Source organism: Doryrhamphus excisus, chromosome 9 (genome assembly GCF_030265055.1).
Source record: "Doryrhamphus excisus isolate RoL2022-K1 chromosome 9, RoL_Dexc_1.0, whole genome shotgun sequence".
NCBI classification, from domain to species: Eukaryota; Metazoa; Chordata; class Actinopteri; order Syngnathiformes; family Syngnathidae; genus Doryrhamphus; species Doryrhamphus excisus.
The window spans coordinates 2393142-2411714 of record NC_080474.1 but is presented as its reverse complement, the minus strand read 5'-3'; the positions used below and the strand labels follow the sequence as shown (position 1 = coordinate 2411714).

General features: G+C 38.1%; 2 protein-coding genes and 3 non-coding genes across 8 annotated transcripts; 1 reads left to right on the top strand and 4 right to left on the bottom strand.

Moving 5' to 3' along the window:
- Positions 1–335: 335 nt before the first annotated feature.
- On the top strand, positions 336–14105 carry stat4 (signal transducer and activator of transcription 4). Of its 4 annotated transcripts, none has more exons than XM_058081892.1 (23): positions 336–582; positions 658–793; positions 2806–2904; positions 3153–3245; positions 4627–4705; positions 4812–4897; positions 5574–5725; positions 5933–6091; positions 6950–7042; positions 7287–7346; positions 7423–7443; positions 7765–7855; positions 7937–7981; positions 8999–9082; positions 9173–9271; positions 9496–9631; positions 9725–9774; positions 11623–11717; positions 11823–11959; positions 12160–12351; positions 12435–12480; positions 12570–12675; positions 14004–14105. In XM_058081892.1, the coding sequence occupies exons 1-23, from the start codon at positions 455–457 to the stop codon at positions 14025–14027; spliced, it is 2211 nt and encodes a 736-aa protein (XP_057937875.1). In that variant the 5' UTR covers positions 336–454; the 3' UTR covers positions 14028–14105. The 4 variants fall into 4 exon arrangements, with proteins under 4 accessions (XP_057937875.1, XP_057937874.1, XP_057937873.1 ...); XM_058081891.1 differs by having other exon boundaries at positions 7762–7855; XM_058081890.1 differs by having other exon boundaries at positions 6950–7054.
- On the bottom strand, positions 1879–1950 carry trnag-ucc (transfer RNA glycine (anticodon UCC)). The gene has a single exon. It is a non-coding gene; the product is annotated as a tRNA-Gly (tRNA).
- On the bottom strand, positions 2042–2113 carry trnag-ucc (transfer RNA glycine (anticodon UCC)). Its single transcript has one exon. It is a non-coding gene; the product is annotated as a tRNA-Gly (tRNA).
- Positions 2205–2276, bottom strand: trnag-ucc (transfer RNA glycine (anticodon UCC)). Its single transcript has one exon. It is a non-coding gene; the product is annotated as a tRNA-Gly (tRNA).
- Positions 14106–17142: 3037 nt separating the features above from the next.
- On the bottom strand, positions 17143–18311 carry LOC131135752 (trace amine-associated receptor 13c-like). Its single transcript, XM_058082015.1, has 2 exons — positions 18136–18311; positions 17143–17953 (listed from the first exon to the last, which is right to left on the bottom strand). Exons 1-2 carry the CDS (start codon positions 18309–18311, stop codon positions 17143–17145), a joined length of 987 nt encoding a protein of 328 aa, XP_057937998.1.
- Between the last annotated feature and the right edge of the window lie 262 nt (positions 18312–18573).

The window sequence follows — 18573 nt, the reverse complement described above, 5'->3', positions numbered from 1 at the left end:
GGAGGGGTAGGATTTAATAAGCTTTGCTTCTTCCTACTCCTTTTGGTACATGTGGAACTGTGAACTGATTATGGGATGCACTCAATTGTAATCTGATGCATGTTCAAATGAAATTAAACCATTACCATTACATTACCATTACCATTACCATTACCATTACCATTACCATTTTTCACACCACTGTGTGAGTACCTTAGCTGCGTGTGTATACGTGTTGTGTGTTTAGCATAGCATGCAACAGATTGGCAGATTTCCAGGTACCAGCTACAAGAGTCAGAATGCAAATGAGATCATTTCCTGGATGAAGTACAATGAAAACGAAAGTGACAGGAAAATACGCACATGGTACAGTCCATGACACAGAGAATCAGCAGTCATAACTAACACAGAAACTTCACTTCCACCTCAACCTTTGAACAGGCTACTTTTTTTTTCTGACCGAAGGGTCGGCACTATGAGCCAATGGAAGCAAATTCAACAGCTGGAGATCAGACTCCTGGAACATGTGGACTATTTGTATGATGACAATTTTCCCATGGACATCAGACAGAGCCTGGCAGACTGGATCGAGGGTCAGGATTGGTGAGTGCATCTTCAGTCCTGTTGCATTCATAACAAATATGAAGAATATGAGCTGTATATCTGGCATCTGTTCAGGGACACGGCCGCTGACAATGAACTGATGGCGGCCGTGTTGTTCACCAACCTGTTGTCCCACCTGGAGAGACTACGGTCTCAGGAGCAGAACTTCTTACAGAGACACAATATGAAAATCATACAACAGCAGCTACAGGTGTCTGTCACTTCTCTCTCTTCCCGAAATCCAACAGTGTTTACATCATCTCATTGAAAATGAATTGGTTGAAAATGTCTGAAGTCTTTAAGGATCAAATGTTCAGGGTCCGGGTTCAGGGTACCATACCGTACCCACAAATGTTGTATCGTTTTTGAGTTGTTGGTAAGAAATGTTTTTTGCAGGATCAAGCAAAAATGTAAATTTAAGCCAAATACATATCAGTAACAGAAATATTTATATTTACTTTATGTCAAGTATGGGTACTACACAGCAAAAGGAAGTACATTTTTTTTTCATTTTTTGCAGAACAAACAAGTGAGGCTGAAACGGTTTCCTGTGTGTGTGTACTCAACATTGTTAAAGGATGTTTGTGGGTTACATTTAATGTTGCGGACCATCCCACGTGGGTGGCTGCGTGTACTCGTAAATCGCTTGTCTCTTGGTTGTGCGTTCGATCCCCCGTTCTCTCAAAGTATCCTTTAGCTCAGAGCTCGTGGCACATTCTAAAAAATATAATTTCACAACATAACTACAACAACATTAATAGCAAAAATGGAAAAATCAGGAATATTACAATAATCGAATCAAAATATTATATGTATAAGCTGCTACTTTTTAAAAAAGCAGTGCGGCGAATCTGAATTATAATCTCTTGACTGCTTATTGTTTAAATGCAGTGCCGCTCACGGGTCTTTCCACTTTCTTTCTTTGTATCGAGCCAATCACGAGCTATCGTTGCACTCACAACAAGCTTGTCTAACATAACAGCCTGACTCGCGGTGTCATCTGACTGAGAACAACACTAAATTCATCACACAGCAGTTTAACACCCGAAAAGTATACTTCTGAAGTATACAAACAAGTACCAATACAAGTTTAAAATGGAAAAAAAGAACATTTTAAACCTTTCCAATAAGGCATTGCATCTGCTGTTAAATTGTTAAGATGCTGTGTGATGAGTTTAATGATGTTCATAACATGACACTGTGAGTCAAACTGTTACAGTATATAGGTATGTACGTATATATTTATATACACCGTATTTTCTGGACTATAAGTCACTCCGGAGTATAAGTAACCACTGCATTGGCTGGGAATCGAACCCAGGTCAACTGCTTGGAAGGCAGCTATGCTCGCCACTATACCACCAATGCTGTGATGGATCACTTTGTTTGACCAAAATATCAGGTCAATGCAAGATTCCATCGGTCTTTGTCTTAAAAGCCACAGAGGATATGTAACCACTGCATTGGCTGGGAATCGAACCCAGGTCAACTGCTTGGAAGGCAGCTATGCTAGCCACTATACCACCAATGCTGCGGTTGACCTTGTTTTTGAACCAAAATATCAGGTTAATGCATGATTCCATCGGTCTTTGTCTTAAAAACCAGGGAGGATATCTAAATGATGCATTGGCTGGGAATCGAACCCAGGTCAGCTGCTTGGAAGGCAGCTATGTTAGCCACTATACCACCAATGCTGATGTGGATTACTTTGTTTGACCAAAATATTTACTGTACTAATATACTGGAGTATAACTCGCATTTTTTGCAGGTCATTTATCTTCTAAACTACTTGACCAAAACAGACATTACGTCATCTTGGGAGGCGAGTTCTAACATTAATATGGATATGTGTAAGATATGCTAACACAATGGTTATTAGCTGTTAGCTTCACCAAAAATAAACCCAAACAGAAAAGGTGTCCAGTGTTTATGGAACATAAACAGTTTTTTCATTTATAAGTCGCTCTGGAGTATAAGTCGCAGGAACAGCCAACCTATGAAAAAAAGTGCGACTTATAGTCCGGAAAATATGGTATATATATATATATATATATATACGTAGTCTTGATTATATGACAATAGTGTTGTACTATTATAAGGCTTTGTTTTGGTAAGAAAAATACAAACTTCCTTTTTTTTTTAGATAAACTCTTCTCCTCCCTTTGCAATGCTAGTTGTTGACAGCTAAGTGAAACATTGTCTTGTTTCCGTGTGGACGTCCAGGTGAAATATTCAAGCAACCCCATGGCCATGGCCGGCGTGGTCTCCAACTGCCTCAGAGAAGAGCGTCGGATCCTCTCCAGCGCTTGCAGGGAGGAACAGGTTTGTGTGGAAAATCTCCATTGCTCTTCAATTAGACGCATTGCTGCTACGTACCAGGAAGTGAGGCGTGCCAACTAACACAAATATGATAATAATGGCAGCAATTATGAAAAGAAATACTTCAATTGTACCAACAATACTGAAACATCACTTTCATTCTTACTGTGTGTATCCACTTTCAAGTAGACCATGACCAGATTCATTTCACATTTGTAATTCTGTTCTTTCTTATCTTTTTCTGTAAACAGGGTCCACTGGAGAAGTCACTGCAAAATTCAGTGGCCTCCGAGAGGCAGAAGAATATGGACGGCAGAATTGGGATCATCAGGGGAAGCGTTCAAGTAATTATATCCACAAAAACAAAGCACTATTATTCAATTACACTTGTCTACATATTTTTGGACTCGATCTGTTTCCGAGACAAAAATGGCTCAATCTCATTTATTTTGATATGATGAACTGAAAATGGGCTGCACGGTGTTTGAGTGGTTAGCGCGCAGACCTCACAGCTAGAATACCCGAGTTCAATCCCACCCTCGGTCAACTCTGTGTGGAGTTTACATGTCGGAAAACATGCTAGCTTAATTAGCGACTCCAAATTGTCCACAACTTAGCGCGCAGACCTTACAGCTAGGAGATCACGGTTCAATTCCACCCTCGGTTGTAAATGCATTTTGATGCTGTAGCTAGTCATCAACGGCTTTAGGTCAATATAAGGCTCAATAAAATACAAATAAAACTTTGGTGACCAGATGTCCTGTTTTACCAGGACATGTCCTTCTTTGACCTTCGGGGATCTCTGTGTGGAGTTTGCATGTTCTCCCCGTGCATGCGTGAGTTTTCTCCGGGTACTCCGGTTTCCTCCCACATTCCAAAAACATGCTAGGTTAATTAGCGACTCCAAATTGTCCATAGGTATGAATGTGAGTGTGAATGGTTGTTTGTCTATATGTGCCGTGTGATTGGCTGGCCACCAGTCATTCATTTTCTACCGCTTTTTCCTCACGAGGGTCGCGGGGGTGCTGGAGCCTATCCCAGCTGTCTTGGGGTCAGAGGCGGGGTACACCCTGGACTGGTGTGCCAGCCAATCACAGGGCACATATAGACAAACAACCATTCACACTCACATTCATACCTATGGACAATTTGGAGTGGCCAATTAACCTAGCATGTTTTTGGAATGTGGGAGGAAACCGGAGTACCCGGAGAACACCCACGCATGCACGGGGAGAACATGCAAACTCCACACAGAGATGGTCGAGGGTGGAATTGAACCCTGGTCTCCTAGCTGTGAGGTCTGCGCGCTAACCACTCGACCGCCGTGCCGTCTATGGAAATAAATCTAGATGGGAATTCAAAAAGTTCATCTTCAGTGACATATTGCAGCCTTTGTAGGTGTTCAGGAGGTTTGCCACCAGCTGCTTATAAATATCAGCTTTGTTGTTTCCAAGAAACTCTGATGCAAAAGTCAGTTTTTGCTACCCTTCATGACATTTCTCAACATGCAGAATTTTTAGCAAATATAAACAAAACATTTTAGAAGTGGTTGTTATATGTTCTGATAAACGACCGTTTTTTGCCTTATTTGATTCAATACAGTATCTTGGAGACTACAGCCAATCTTTCGGACAAATGTCAGTACTTATATCATATATATAGTACTTATGTCAGTACTGCGTTATATATGAATTTATTACATAAACAAAACTGAATTGTGCTTAGCTGATGGACCATGGAGTGAAATACATCGAGGACATGCAGGATGATTTTGATTTCCGCTACAAGACCCTTCAGTCCCGAGGTGAGCCGCGTACACGGATGTCAAACATAGACGAGTGTTTCCGCCCACCGCTGTTGTGCTGTGCAAAATATGTTAAATATGTTGTATATGCGTCGATGTGCGACAGATCCAACAGAGAGGAACTCTGACCTGATGAAACAGGAAGTAACAAGACTGCAGGAAACGCTAAACATGCTTGACTCAAAAAGGAAGGTATGACATAAACTATATATAATACACTATATATGGATGTTAAAGGGGAGATATTATATTAATTTCACGGCATTGGTTGTGATGATTTGGCACGACAATTGTCTTCCAAACGTTCCATACGGTGCATCTTTTAGGGAATTATGAAAATATAAACGCTACAGTAAACCTCGGATATATCGGATTCAATTGTTCCCACTGGTTTTGTCCGATATAAGCGAATCCGTTATATGCGTATACCGGAAAATGTCCGTTTTACGCATATATCGGATTTATATCCGGTATATGCGTAAATCGGATTTTATCCGTTATAAAAAGGCACTTCCTTGACTATGTTGACTATGTAATGCAAACGCTGCAAATGACGTCGTATAGCGGCCTGTCACGATTCGGCGAATCGGAGCGCCACGATGCGGCCATCCGATATATGCGAGGGAAATTTCATGGAAATGCATTGGAACGGGACTGGAGATTTTGTCCGAAATAGGCGAAATCCGTTATAAAAAATCCGATATATGCAATGAATTTTTATTGGAAATGCATTACAGAAAAATCGGTTCTTTTTTATCTGTCCGTTGTGAGCGAATTTCCGATATATCCGAGTCCGATATATCCGAGGTTTACTGTATTACCAGACCGACAGACACATGAGCTCATTTTTGTTTCATTCATTCGGTAGGACATTCTGTCAAAGATGGCCGTGGTCATCAAGGAGGTCGATGACATGATGACGTCTCAGCTCATTCCTGAGCTTCAGGACTGGAAACGGAAGCAGCAAATGGCGGCCATCGGGAGTCCGGTGCTCACCAGCCTGGACCAGCTGCAGAGCTGGTAATGCGGGTAGTTGGATTCCTTAGCAACTGCGGCACACACATTGAAAATCATGCATGAGGGCTTTATTCAAAATAAAATGCATACCAGTAAGAAACAAATACTGCAAAAAAGTCACAATAATAGAATAATAATAATAATAATTACTGTTTACAAGTTATCAGAGTCATAAATGATATGAAAATAACACACAAATCTGTTTTTCAGGTTTACTCTGACAGCCCAGAGTCTCTTCCAGATGAAGCGCCAGCTGGACAAACTGGGGGAACTGGTTTTGAAGGTCACCTATGACAGTGACCCCATCCCCTCCCAAAAACCCCAGATGGAGGAGCGAGTTAAATACCTCATTTATCATCTCATCAAGAGGTACTATGAACATCACACGACCTCAAAATGTATCTCTATGTATCTGACGGTATGTGACCCCATCCCCCCCCCCCGCACCCCCGACGTTCCGACATTGTTGTTAGCAGACAATAGGTGCTGGCGCAGACCTCATTCTCTGTAAAGAGAAGGATTTTCCTAGTATCCTGTGTAGCAGATCCTTGAACATGTTCAAGGATCCAATCGTTATTCATGAAGCCAATAATGTTTTTTTTTTCTTTGTCATGAGCTTTTTTATGATGCTCATTTTCACTTCCATGGTGACGGCTTTTCTATTCCTTGGTACATTTTTCCATAGCAGGAATTATTATCACAGTCCAAGGTTTTCTTTTTTAACAGTGCTAAAAGGAAGTAAAAGACGAGAAAAATACTAGACAGCTGCTAATTCACTAAAAGTAAATAAAAGTAAAAGTAAAGTAAATAAAATAAAAGTAAAAGTATCATTAAAAGTCACTTTAATTAATGTTTGACTATTTAATTGTTCATTCACTTATTGATTCATTTTCTACCGGGGGGGGGGGGGGGGGTTTGCTGGAGCCTATCCCAGCTGTCTTCGGGCGCAAGGCGGGGTAAACAATGGACTGGTTGCCAGCCAATCACAGGGCACATATAGACAAACAACCATTCACACTCACATTCATACCTATGGACAATTTGACTAGCATGGACTAGCATGTTTTTGGAATGTGGGAGGAAAACCGGAGTACCTGGATGCAAACTCCACACAGAGATGGCCGAGGGTGGGATTGAACTCAGGTCTCCTAGCTGTGAGGTCTGCTACTCGACCGCCGTGCACCCCCCCCCGGCCAGGTCTACTATGACTGTGTGGTCTACTTTCAGGTCCTTTGTGGTGGAGAAGCAGCCCTGCATGCCCACATATCCACAGAAACCCCTGGTCCTCAAGACCAGTGTACAATTCACCACCAAAGTCAGGTATGACACAGCGTATGTATTCCGATGCTTTCATGTTTTTATGTCATCAGCATTCCGTTCAGCTTCGGTTCGGACTTCTGTCTGTACACAATAGGGATGCAACGGAATATGCAATATCTTCAATATTTGGATTTTTTTTTTTTTTTTTAATGTCTACTACATATATTCATATCCAGAACCTAGTGACGCCCCTGGTGGCCGGGGATGAAAACGCTCACCATTGCATTTTTTTTTTGCTCCCTAGGCTCCTGGTCAAACTTCCTGCAGTGGATTATCAGCTGAAGGTTAAAACCACATTTGACAAGTGAGGACTTGATGTCTTTGGATTGGAAGTCAGATGTTGTGTATTTAAGCTGATTTTTCCTTGTGTGTGTATTTAGGGACCTCCCTCCAGGCAGAGTGTGAGTACACATTGTTCTACTGCTTCTTGTTGACTAGAATGAAGTGAGTGTGTTTGGAGTGCATCACTTTTCACCATAAATTATTCCACTCGATAAAAAAGTCACACATTTTCACAATATATTTATATTTAGTTCCTAAAAATCGAGTATAAAAAAAATAAATAATAATATAAATAAAAATATATATAAATAAAATAAAATAAAAAAAACAAATCGAGTATTATGCTAGAAATGCTATATTCGTGTGCAAGGTACATGTACTAAGTATATATCAAAAACACAATACACCCGCATTTAATATACTATTTGTGACCCTAGAAGTCGTCAGTTTTTCATCCTGACAAATAACACTAAAGTCATGGATATTGAGGATTTCTCCAACGGCTGCCTTTCAGTGGAATTTAGACACTTGGTATGTAGGACCAATCCTCATCCTATATTGTTTATTCCAACCTGCGTGTGCTCGTGTTGACATTCAATTCCTTGATTACAGCAACTGAAAGAGAAGAAGTACGCCAGCACCACAAAGGGGAACGAGGTACGCTAATCGCTTGCGTTTATCGTATCATTAAAAAAAAATAAAGTTGTAAATTTACAAGAAAAAAGTTGTAATATTATGACAAAAAGTCGTAATACAAAGTTGTCAATTTACCAGAAAAAAACTAATAAAAGTACAACAATAAAGTTGTAAATTCATGAGAAAGAAATATGTAACTTTATGTAACAGGCATTGCCTGAGACAGCTATGAAAATGGGGGCCTATGTGACCTTTGGCCTTGGTCTACTTTTTTTCTCATAAATTTAGGATTTTTTTGGTTTTACGACAAAGTATTAGAAAAAAATTATACATTTCCAAGAAAGAATCTGAAAGAATCTTTTTCTCATAAATTTTTCTCATTTTTCTCATAAAATAAAAAAAAAACTGAGCTTGCGACAAAATAGTTGTAAATTTACAAGAAAAAGGTAATACATTTCTGAGAAAAAAGTTGTAAATTAACAAAAAAAATTAATTTAAATTCTCGTAAATTTTTCTCATAAATTTACGAGAATTTAAGATCCGATTAAATTTTTTATTTATTTTTTGTTAATTTACAACTTTTTTTTCTCAGAAATGTATTACCTTTTTCTTGTAAGTTTACAACTTTTTTGGTTTTTTTAACATTTGTAAATACCCATTTTTTTCTTGTCAATTCACAACTTTTTTCGTGGAAATGTACAACATTATTCCCATAAGCTCAATTTTTTTTTTTACATTTTAAATTTTGACCCGAATACTCTCTCGTATGTCTCTGGTTCCTAAAGTATACAACGTATCCGGAAAGTATTCACTTAACTGTTTCATACAGCCTTATTCTAAAATGGAATAGTCAAATCTGGAAAATACAACAAGGAATAGGTCAAATTGCCCAAATATGGGCGTGCCAAGATTATTTAAAAAGGCTGTAATTGTAAAGAATTTGTGAATACTTTCCGGATGCACTGTACAGTACACTATATAAAGTACAATAGCAAATGTAATTCGATTTTAACAAAATATTTTGCCAACATTTTTCAGAATCTGTTGTCCGTAACCGACGAACTTCACACTTTGTGTTTCGAGGCATTCTTTACTGTGCAAGGCCTTAACATCGATTTGGAGGTAAAAACTTGGATATTAATAATTGCTGTTCGACTACTGGCTAGCCCATAGCTTAGCCAGTAATGTTCAATTCCCTTCAAATGCTTCCAGACGTGCTCCCTGCCACTGGTGGTCATTTCCAACGGGAGTCAGATTCCCGGTGCCTGGGCCTCCATCATGTGGTATAATCTTTTGACCGATGAGCCGAGGGTAAGCGAACACACCATTCTTTATTACCCAAACTTTTTTTTGGAGATGACCATTGCTATATTTTATAATCTGACTCATTCCATCATGATGGAGTATTATAATGTGAAAATTGTACCTTAACATATTTTGTATTATACACTGCCTTGTAACGAAAACGATTAATTCCTAACATATTATTAATAATTCGATTAACTACAATGCTTTGCTTTGTTGTGATATCACAGAACTTGACCTTTCTCAGTAATCCACCTCGAGCCTCATGGTCCCAGCTTGCTGAGGTTCTGAGCTGGCAGTTCTCCGCCAACACTGGTCGGGGCCTAAACAAGGACCAGCTCACGATGTTGGGAGGGAAACTTCTCGGTATGATTGGCGGCTTATTAGCAGAAGCTAAATGCAAACCTTTGAGGAATTGGTTATAGCGATTCATATTGTTTTTTTAAAACATGTTCATAGGTCTACATGGCGCCAGTAGTGATCAAGTCCATTGGTCTAAGTTCTGTAAGGTAAGTATCAAAGATCAAAGATTTCGGTCAATTCCAGGCATCAATGAACGTGGAACTTTACCCTGGAACCCTAACAGTGGTGTGAAAAAGGGTTTCCCCGCTTCCTGGCTTCTTATTTTTTGCATGTTTGTCACACTTAAATGCTTCAGATCATTAAAAAAATTCATAATTAGTCAATGACAACGCAACTGAACACAAAATGCAGTTTTTAAATATGAGGCTGGAAAAGGTTATAAAGCCATTTGTAAAGCTTTGGGAGTCATTATCCCCAAATGGCAAAAACGTGGAACAGTGGTGAACCTTCCCAGGAGAGGCCGGCATCCACAATGACTCATCCACAAGGTCACAAAAGACCCCACAACAACATCCAAAGAACTGCAGGCCTCACTTTCGTGTTCGTGTTCAAAAACGGCCAAAACCAAAACCAAAACTTTGGAAGGTGCGAATCAGATTAAAGTCCGAACCTGAATCCTACTGAGATGCTGTGGCATGACCTTCAAAAGGCCCTCATGGTCCAAAACCCTCCATTGTGGACGAATGACAACAATTCTGCAAAGACCAGTGGGACAAAATTGATCGCTCTAAGAAACTCATTGCAAGTTATCGCAAACTCTTGATTGCAGTTGTTGCTGCTGAGGGTGTCCCAATCATTTATTAGGTTTCGCCAGAATCAGTTTTCACGTAGGAGCATGTAGACTTGGATATTTTTTTCTCCCCCATTTTGTTCTGTTGTCATTGACTAATGTTTACATGTTTTTATCTTCTGATGTACTTAAATGTAATGTACAGTGGTATGAAAAAGTATATGAACCTTCGGCTTTAACTAAAACCACCCAAACATTTATAGTTTATACATTGGATATTATTAATAATTATTAATAATTAATAATTAATAATAATAATAATAATAATAATAATAATAATAATAATAATAATAATAATAATAATAATAATAATAATAATAATAATAATAATAATAATAATAATAATAATTTATTATTATTACTAGTATTATTATTATTAGCATTGCTAATAATAATTAATAATAATAATAATTATTATTATTATTAGCAATAATAATAATAATAATAATAATTATTATTATTATGTTATTGCTGTTGTTATTGCTGCTACAAAATATTAAATGTGATGGTTCAGTTACTTATTACTCCCCCTTCTGTAATAATAATAATAATAATAATAATAATAATAATAATAATAATAATAATAATAATAATAATAATAATAATAATAATAATAATAATAACAATTATTATTATTATTATTATTATTATTGCTAATAATATTATTAATAATTATTATTATTAATAATAATTATTATTATATTATTATTATAATATTAATAATAATAATTATTATTAGTAGTAGTATTATTAGCAATAATAATAATAATAATAATTGTTATTATTATTATAAATTATTATTATTATTATTATTATTATTATTATTATTATTATTATTATTATTATTATTATTATTATTATTATTATTATTATTATTATTATTATTATTATTATTATTATTATTTTATTGCTATTGTTATTGCTGCTACAAAATATTAAATGTGATGGTTCAGTTACTTGTTCCTCCCCCTTCTGTCATTGTTTGCATGCTATCCTCATTAAAATATGAAATCCTATAAATGTTCGGGCGGTTTTAGTAGACACTGCAGACACTGTTTTTTCATGATTTGTGATTTTGACAAAGATCAAATGACATTTGATGGTGATTTTATGCAGAAATGTGAGAAATTCCAAAAGGTTCAGATACTTTTTCAAACCATTGTATGTAAACGTAATGTATGTCCTCATTATCCTCCCTAAAAAGGAGAATATTCCGGGAAAACCGTTCAGTTTCTGGATATGGCTGGAGTCCATCCTGGAATTGATCAAGAAGCACTTACTGCCCGTGTGGAATGAAAAGTAAAAACCGCTACATCCATTTCACGTCAAGCATCTCCTTCCATCGTCCCACGCTACTTTTACGGTGTCGCTATTTTTCCGTTGTCTCTGTCCGTGTCTGTCCAGCTACATCATGGGTTTCGTGAGTAAAGAGATGGAGCGAATTCTGTTGCGGGAGAAAGAGTCAGGCACTTTCCTCCTGCGCTTCAGTGAGAGCCACCTTGGAGGAATCACCTTCACTTGGGTGCAACACAGTGACAACGGTTTGAACAACACACATGTGTCTTCTCTTCAACGGTGTACAATATTTAGACAACTGTCGATAAAATAATGCCAGAAATAGCAAATCTGGAGTTTGGTTTAGCATAGATGCTCAGATAAGGACTAATAATCAACGACTGCGTCTACGATACAAGGTGTTTCGCCGATGTATGACGTAATAAGTGACTTCTTACACCCGCAGGAGATGTGAATTTCAACTCTGTGGAACCGTACACCAAAAGCCGTCTGAACGCACTACCGTTCCCGGACATCATAAGGGACTACAAAGTGATCTCAGATGGGGTTGTCCCCAAGAACCCGCTCAAGTTCCTCTATCCTGACATCCCCAAAGACCAGGCCTTTGGACAGCTTTACAACAGCCTACCCAACAAAGGCATAAACCGCAGTCCTTTTTTCTACATGGAGACTGGAGTCTCTATTCATCTAATTTTCCTTTACTTTTTATGAATTTTCCAGTTTATCCATACATCCCATCCACTCTGATCCCCATCTCGGAAATGCGGTGTGTTTATTATGGAACATTTAAAGGCGTTTTTCCACCCGCTAAATAGACACTTCATTTATTCCATCAATCTGTCTTTGCTATTCCAGGTCAAATGGGAGTCCCCAGTCGCCTCCTTGTGAGTCACCTGAGCCTCCGATGACCCCTGGAGAGTTTGACATGCTCAACAAGACCTTAAGCTTGGATATGGATGCTGTAAGTTTGGAGACTTTAACATTCAAATTCGGGATGTGGATCTGTTTGTGACGTACGCTTCGATTCAAAAACCATATATTTTGATTTGGGCTGTCAATTGATGAAAATATTTGATTGTGATTAATCGCATTTTGTCCATAGTTTGTCCAACTCAGAATTAATCACAGGAAATGATTTGTGGTAAACGATGTTACTATTCAGCTATATGTGTACTGTGTATGGGTTGTAAGTAGGGCTGTCAATCGATTAAGATATTTGATCGTGATTAATCACACTTTAAACTCACAATTAATCACAATAATCGCAATTAATCACAATTAATCACAGATGGAAATAGCTTTTTATATATAATAAGTAGGGGAAATATCTTTGTGGGAAACGATATACGGTATTCGATGTGCAACTACAATGATAATTACATCAAATTGGATATAAAATGATATCAATTTCAGAACTATGGGCCATTATTTAAAACAATATAGTCAGCAAGCATATTTTTGTATGACTATTTTTCTTTATCATTAGCATATAATAATAATAATAATAATAATAATAATAATAATACATTTTATTTATATTGCACTTTACATTACAGAAATCTTAAAGTGCTACAAAGAAATCATAAAAGCTACAATGAAGCAATAAAACAACACAACACAACAAAAAAATAAAAATAAAAATAAAAATAAAAATAAAAATTAAAATTAAAATTAAAATTAAAATTAAAATTAAAATTAAAATTAAAATTAAAATTAAAATTAAAATTAAAATTAAAATTAAAATTAAAATTAAAATTAAAATTAAAATTAAAATTAAAATTAAAATTAAAATTGAAATTAAAATAAATAAATAAAAAGGCTAAGGAAAGGCCTTTGTAAAAAGGTAAGTCCTTAGGCTCCATTTAAAGGAATCCATATATCATAGCTCTCGTGGCATCCCACAGGCAGGGTTCCCCAGCCACCCGATCTTTTAGTTGTAATGATTTCAAAAACAGTGAAAAAGTAAATAACAACATGAAATTGTATGTAAATGGGCCATCATTCAAATAATAATAATTACCTTACAGGCATTATTTACATTGTATGCATTTCGTGTATACTTTGCTACACGTTTATGCTTCCAAATGACCTCCAGATGTGGATGAAGCTATTACTAGTTTCATTCATGAGTGGATTGGCTTAACATTGTAGATCAACCATCAAATAACGATTTGTAAAATTGTGTAAAAGTCTGCCCAGTGTGCCAAATATACAAAATGTCTGATTATGAGACTGAGAGTATGTTTGGGGTTTTCATTCTTCTGATGACATTCCTCTCTTTTTTTTCAGATTGCATCCCCATATTCTGAGTAAACACCAACACAAACACACACACACACACACACACACACATGTGAAATAATTCAAACCTGCAATAAAATCTTGAAGTCTGGTACTTGTGTGTCTCTCCCAATATTACAGTGTAATATACTAGATAGCGTCACATCTTTAAATGCATCTTCTGAATGCCTCATATTTGTGTTTTAGTTTATTTACATATAAGCAGGGCTGCACGGGGATCGAGTGGTTAGCGCGCAGGAGACCCAAGTTCAATTCCACCCTCCATCATCTCTGTGTGGAGTTAGCATGTTCTCCCCGTGCATGCGTGTGTTTTCTCCGGGTACTCCAGTTGTCCATAGGTATGAATGTGAGTGTGAATGGTTGTTTGTCTATAGTACTATGTACTACGTGTCCAGCACCCCAGCGACCCTTGTGAGGATAAGCGGTAGAAAATGAATATATATAAGCATATTTTTGAGTTTGGAAATGTTTAATTGAGAAATAAAATGTTTACAATTTGCTTAAATATGCATTTAAAAACTAAACTCCCAAGTGGAGAATCGAACCCAGGTCTACCCCGATCTCTTGTTCTACATGCTAACCACTCACCCACTGTGCGGCCCTCACTTTGACGATAAATCATGGGAATAAAGTCATAATTACAAGAAGAAAATTTACCACAATGAAGTTGGAAAAATTGTAAATAATACTAATTTTATATTTTTTGCAGACTTTATTAAGGTAGTTTAATTGGGCATCAGACATATTGAAAATAAATTCTATATAAATCCACAAGTGTACCACAATGGGGCCATATCGTATTTTAAAAAAACGCTCAAAGCTTCATGGGGAGGTGAAACTGTGTATTAGATCGACGAGCGTCTGTCGATGCGAGAGCAGGGAGACTTGCTGTAATGCATTTGCTCACCGCTAGAGGGTAGCCTTTACCAGTGTGTAAATGCCAAAGCATTGGCTGTGTAAATACGAGCTTCCTATTATTGCCTGTAATGTAAGTGCTCACCGCTAGAGGGTAGCATTTACCAATGTGTAAAAACCAAAGCATGGCTGTGTAAATACGAGCATTATTCATGTTATTTTCAACGTTTATCAATTATATGACAATTTGACCCACTTTGGGAAACTAGGCAGTCTAGATCACACATACAATAAAGCATATGTGAAGGGTGAATCTCATTCAAATATACCGGAATCATCCAGACAGCAGACTGCTGGATGGCATCAAACGACTGCTTGATTGATACATGTGATCTACACTAAAATACATAGTCCACCTTTGATTCTACAGTATGTTGTCCCCCCAGGAGCCAGGCTGCAGTATGTGCAGAGTGACGACCCGTCTAACAGCTCTTCTGAACCAGGGATAGAACAAAGCATAAATCAACGGGTTTAAACAGGAGTTGAAAAAGAAGACATTAATCACAAACCCTAAATAAGATACAACACCTGTAAGAGTAACAATATAAAACGGACAGAAACACAGAAGGAAGAAAAGGACCAGGACACCAAGAGTCCTGGCTGCTTTCATCTCGGATTTCTTGGCTCTAACGGAGACCGAATGTTGTAGTTTGACTGATGTAACATGAGAACGCATGGCTCGGGCCTGAGACACGGCAACCACAAACACTCTCGTGTACAGCGTGATGATGATGCTGAGAGGAAGGATGAAGGTCACGACGACATCGACAACTCCTGCATAGTAGTCAACAAGAGTAGTACACTTTTGGTTGCAGGATTTATACTTCCCAGAATAAATCACTTGATCCTTCAAGATGATGCTACAGTAGAGGAGCGCAAGGAACCAACAGAGACAAACACAAAGCTGAACCCTTTTCACAGTGACTTTGGTGTTATAATGCAGAGGATCACAAATAGCCACAAAGATATTTCCCCTACTTATTATAGATAAAAAACTATTTCCATCTGTGATTAATTGCGATTAATTGCGAGTTTAAAGTGTGATTAATCACGATCAAATATTTTAATCGATTGACAGTCTTGCATGTAACATTTACGGTGATAAAGGAAGGTTCCCGACCGCACGTTTATTTCAATTCTTGTTTGAGTAAAGACAAATACTTTCGGTCCAAACAGTTTTTTTAATGACACATATATATATTTACAGAACAGGACAGAAGTAAAACCCGAGTTCTCTTAAAGTTAAATACTTACCTACTACTCATACTAACTTTTTGAGTATGCAGTGTATCTACACTGGCAGTATGCAAATTTTGAGTATGCGAGAAGTTCCCGGATGCGTACTGCATTCGCTAGAAATGTTGAGTATGTATCATCATCTTACTACTCATACCCAAATTACCCAGGATGCAACGCGACGTGATGTCACCGCAAAAAAAAAAAAAAAATGGTGGACCAAACGGCGGTGTCAAACAGGACATATTCTGAATTGGTTTCTTGTTTTCAAAGTAAAAGCAGTGATATATCAATATGGTTTTTTGCATGAGAAAAGTAAGGCGGTGTTTTATTTTGTGAAAATAACTAAAAGTGCGTTGCTCACTTCGGCTAGCTTAAATTTTGCCGAATTCGTCCGAATGAAATTGTAACCGGTTGGTATTTGGACAAATAAATGTCACACTCGGGATCTAAACGGCCGCTTTCTCGCCTGATTAAAAAAAATAAAATCTCAATAAAGTTATGTATTTAAAGAGTTTAGAGCTAAAGTGAAATCAGCTTCAGCCTGTCGATTTCGGCTCGGGTAGGAGTGCAATGCATTGTGGGTTATCATGTAGTACGCTGTAGTGTAAAGGCTTTGCATACTGTCTGATGGATTGGGTATGCAGTATGGAGTGTGGATAGTACGGGCATGGAAGTATCTAGTAGTTAGTATGCAGTTTCCAACACAGCCAGTATTTGAATATTAATTCTTGTCATTTCCAGTTGAAATACAGCAAATACAACTTGAACTCAAAACGGGGGCCAGTGTATGAATCATTTCATGTACATAAATGATTTGATTGATGAATGATTTTGAATGGATGTACATAAATCTCAAATATAATTTGGATTTGATGATTCAAATATACTCGAATCATCCATAGAAGCTCGACTGCTGGATGACATCAGACAACTTGATGTGATCTACACTGAAAGACTTTGTCCACCTTTGATTCTACAGTATGTTGTCCCCCCAGGAGCCAGGCTGCAGTATGTGCAGCGTGACAATGTGTCTAACAGCTCTTCTAAACCAGGGATAGAACAAGGCATAGATCAACGGGTTTAAACAGGAGTTGAAATAGAAAACATTAAGCACAAACATTAGATACGAAGCAAATGACCCACCCATAAGAGTAACAATGTAATATGGACAGAAACACAGAAGAAAGACGAGGACCAGGACACCAAGAGTCCTGGCTGCTTTCATCTCTGACTTCTTTGCTCTGACAGAGACTGGATGTTGTAGTTTGACTGATGTAACATGAGAACGCATGGCTCGGGCCTGAGACACAGCAACCACAAACACTCTCATGTACAAAGCGATGATGACGCTGAGAGGAAGTATGAAGGTCACAACGACATCAACAACTCCTGCGTAGTAGTCAATAACAGCAGTACACTCTCCATAGCAGGATTTATACTTCCCGGGATGAGTGAGTTGATCCTTCAAGATGATGCTACAGTAGAGGAGCGCAAGGAACCAACAGAGACAAACACAAAGCTGAACCCTTTTCACAGTGACTTTGGTGTTATAATGCAGAGGATCACAAATAGCCACATAACGGTCAGCTGATATCAGCACCATGTTTCCTACTGACACGGACGTCACAAAGTAAGACATATAGTTATACAACAAGCATACAACATCACCGAGAGTCCAACAGGATGTTTGACGCAGGATTTCGCCCGGCATCACCAGGAGGCCCACCAGACAGTCAGAGACAGCAAGAGAGAGCAGGAGGAGGTTGGTTGGAGTACGAAGCTGCCTGGAGACGAGAACAAAACGTATGTTCTTAGCAGACTAAAGAGTTGCAACCAAAACAAATCAATGTAGACAAATTAGAGTGAGGACACGTTGAGACACACATGGTACAGTGTAGAGTATAAATGTCCTGCAGTAGACTACATCGGGAAAAGCTCGCTGTGATCCATGAAAAAGAATATGTGCCTGAAATGGGAGATGGAGATGATGACCAGCAGGTTGAGAACCACAGTGACGACGCTGATGATGGCGAGTAGAACAGTCAAAAGAACACCTTCAGACCAATGAGATGTTGGCTTCCTGCAGGAGATGTTGATGAGTTGTGGAAAGCAGAGCTCTGATTGGTCCTCCGTCTCCATCATCAGGAAGAAAAGATGCGAAGCTGGAGCGCCGACAGAATCCGGATCTGAACTTCACTCTTATACAGTACTTCTCATTTGTGTATTCATGGATGTTCATTCCTCCCCCCAGTCAGTGACTCAATCTCATTGGTGGCCCAAATACTCAATGATTGTAAACACAACATTGTAATACATGACATACAATGTGTCCACTTAGTGGGCTGGGTGGGCGTTTCTCATCATCAGGCAGGTTGGGGAGGTGGTGGTGGTTGGCTGGAGTCAG

Coding starts and splice junctions, on each gene's coding strand:
- stat4 (XM_058081889.1), top strand. CDS start 455: ATGAGCCAATGGAAGCAAATTCAACAGCTGGAGATCAGACTCCTGGAA. Junction 6,092..6,949: donor ATTTATCATCTCATCAAGAG/GTACTATGAACA, acceptor GTCTACTTTCAG/GTCCTTTGTGGTGGAGAAGC. Junction 11,960..12,159: donor GGTGCAACACAGTGACAACG/GTTTGAACAACA, acceptor TTACACCCGCAG/GAGATGTGAATTTCAACTCT.
- LOC131135752 (XM_058082015.1), bottom strand. CDS start 18,311: ATGATGGAGACGGAGGACCAATCAGAGCTCTGCTTTCCACAACTCATC. Junction 17,954..18,135: donor ATCTCCATCTCCCATTTCAG/GCACATATTCTT, acceptor TCTCGTCTCCAG/GCAGCTTCGTACTCCAACCA.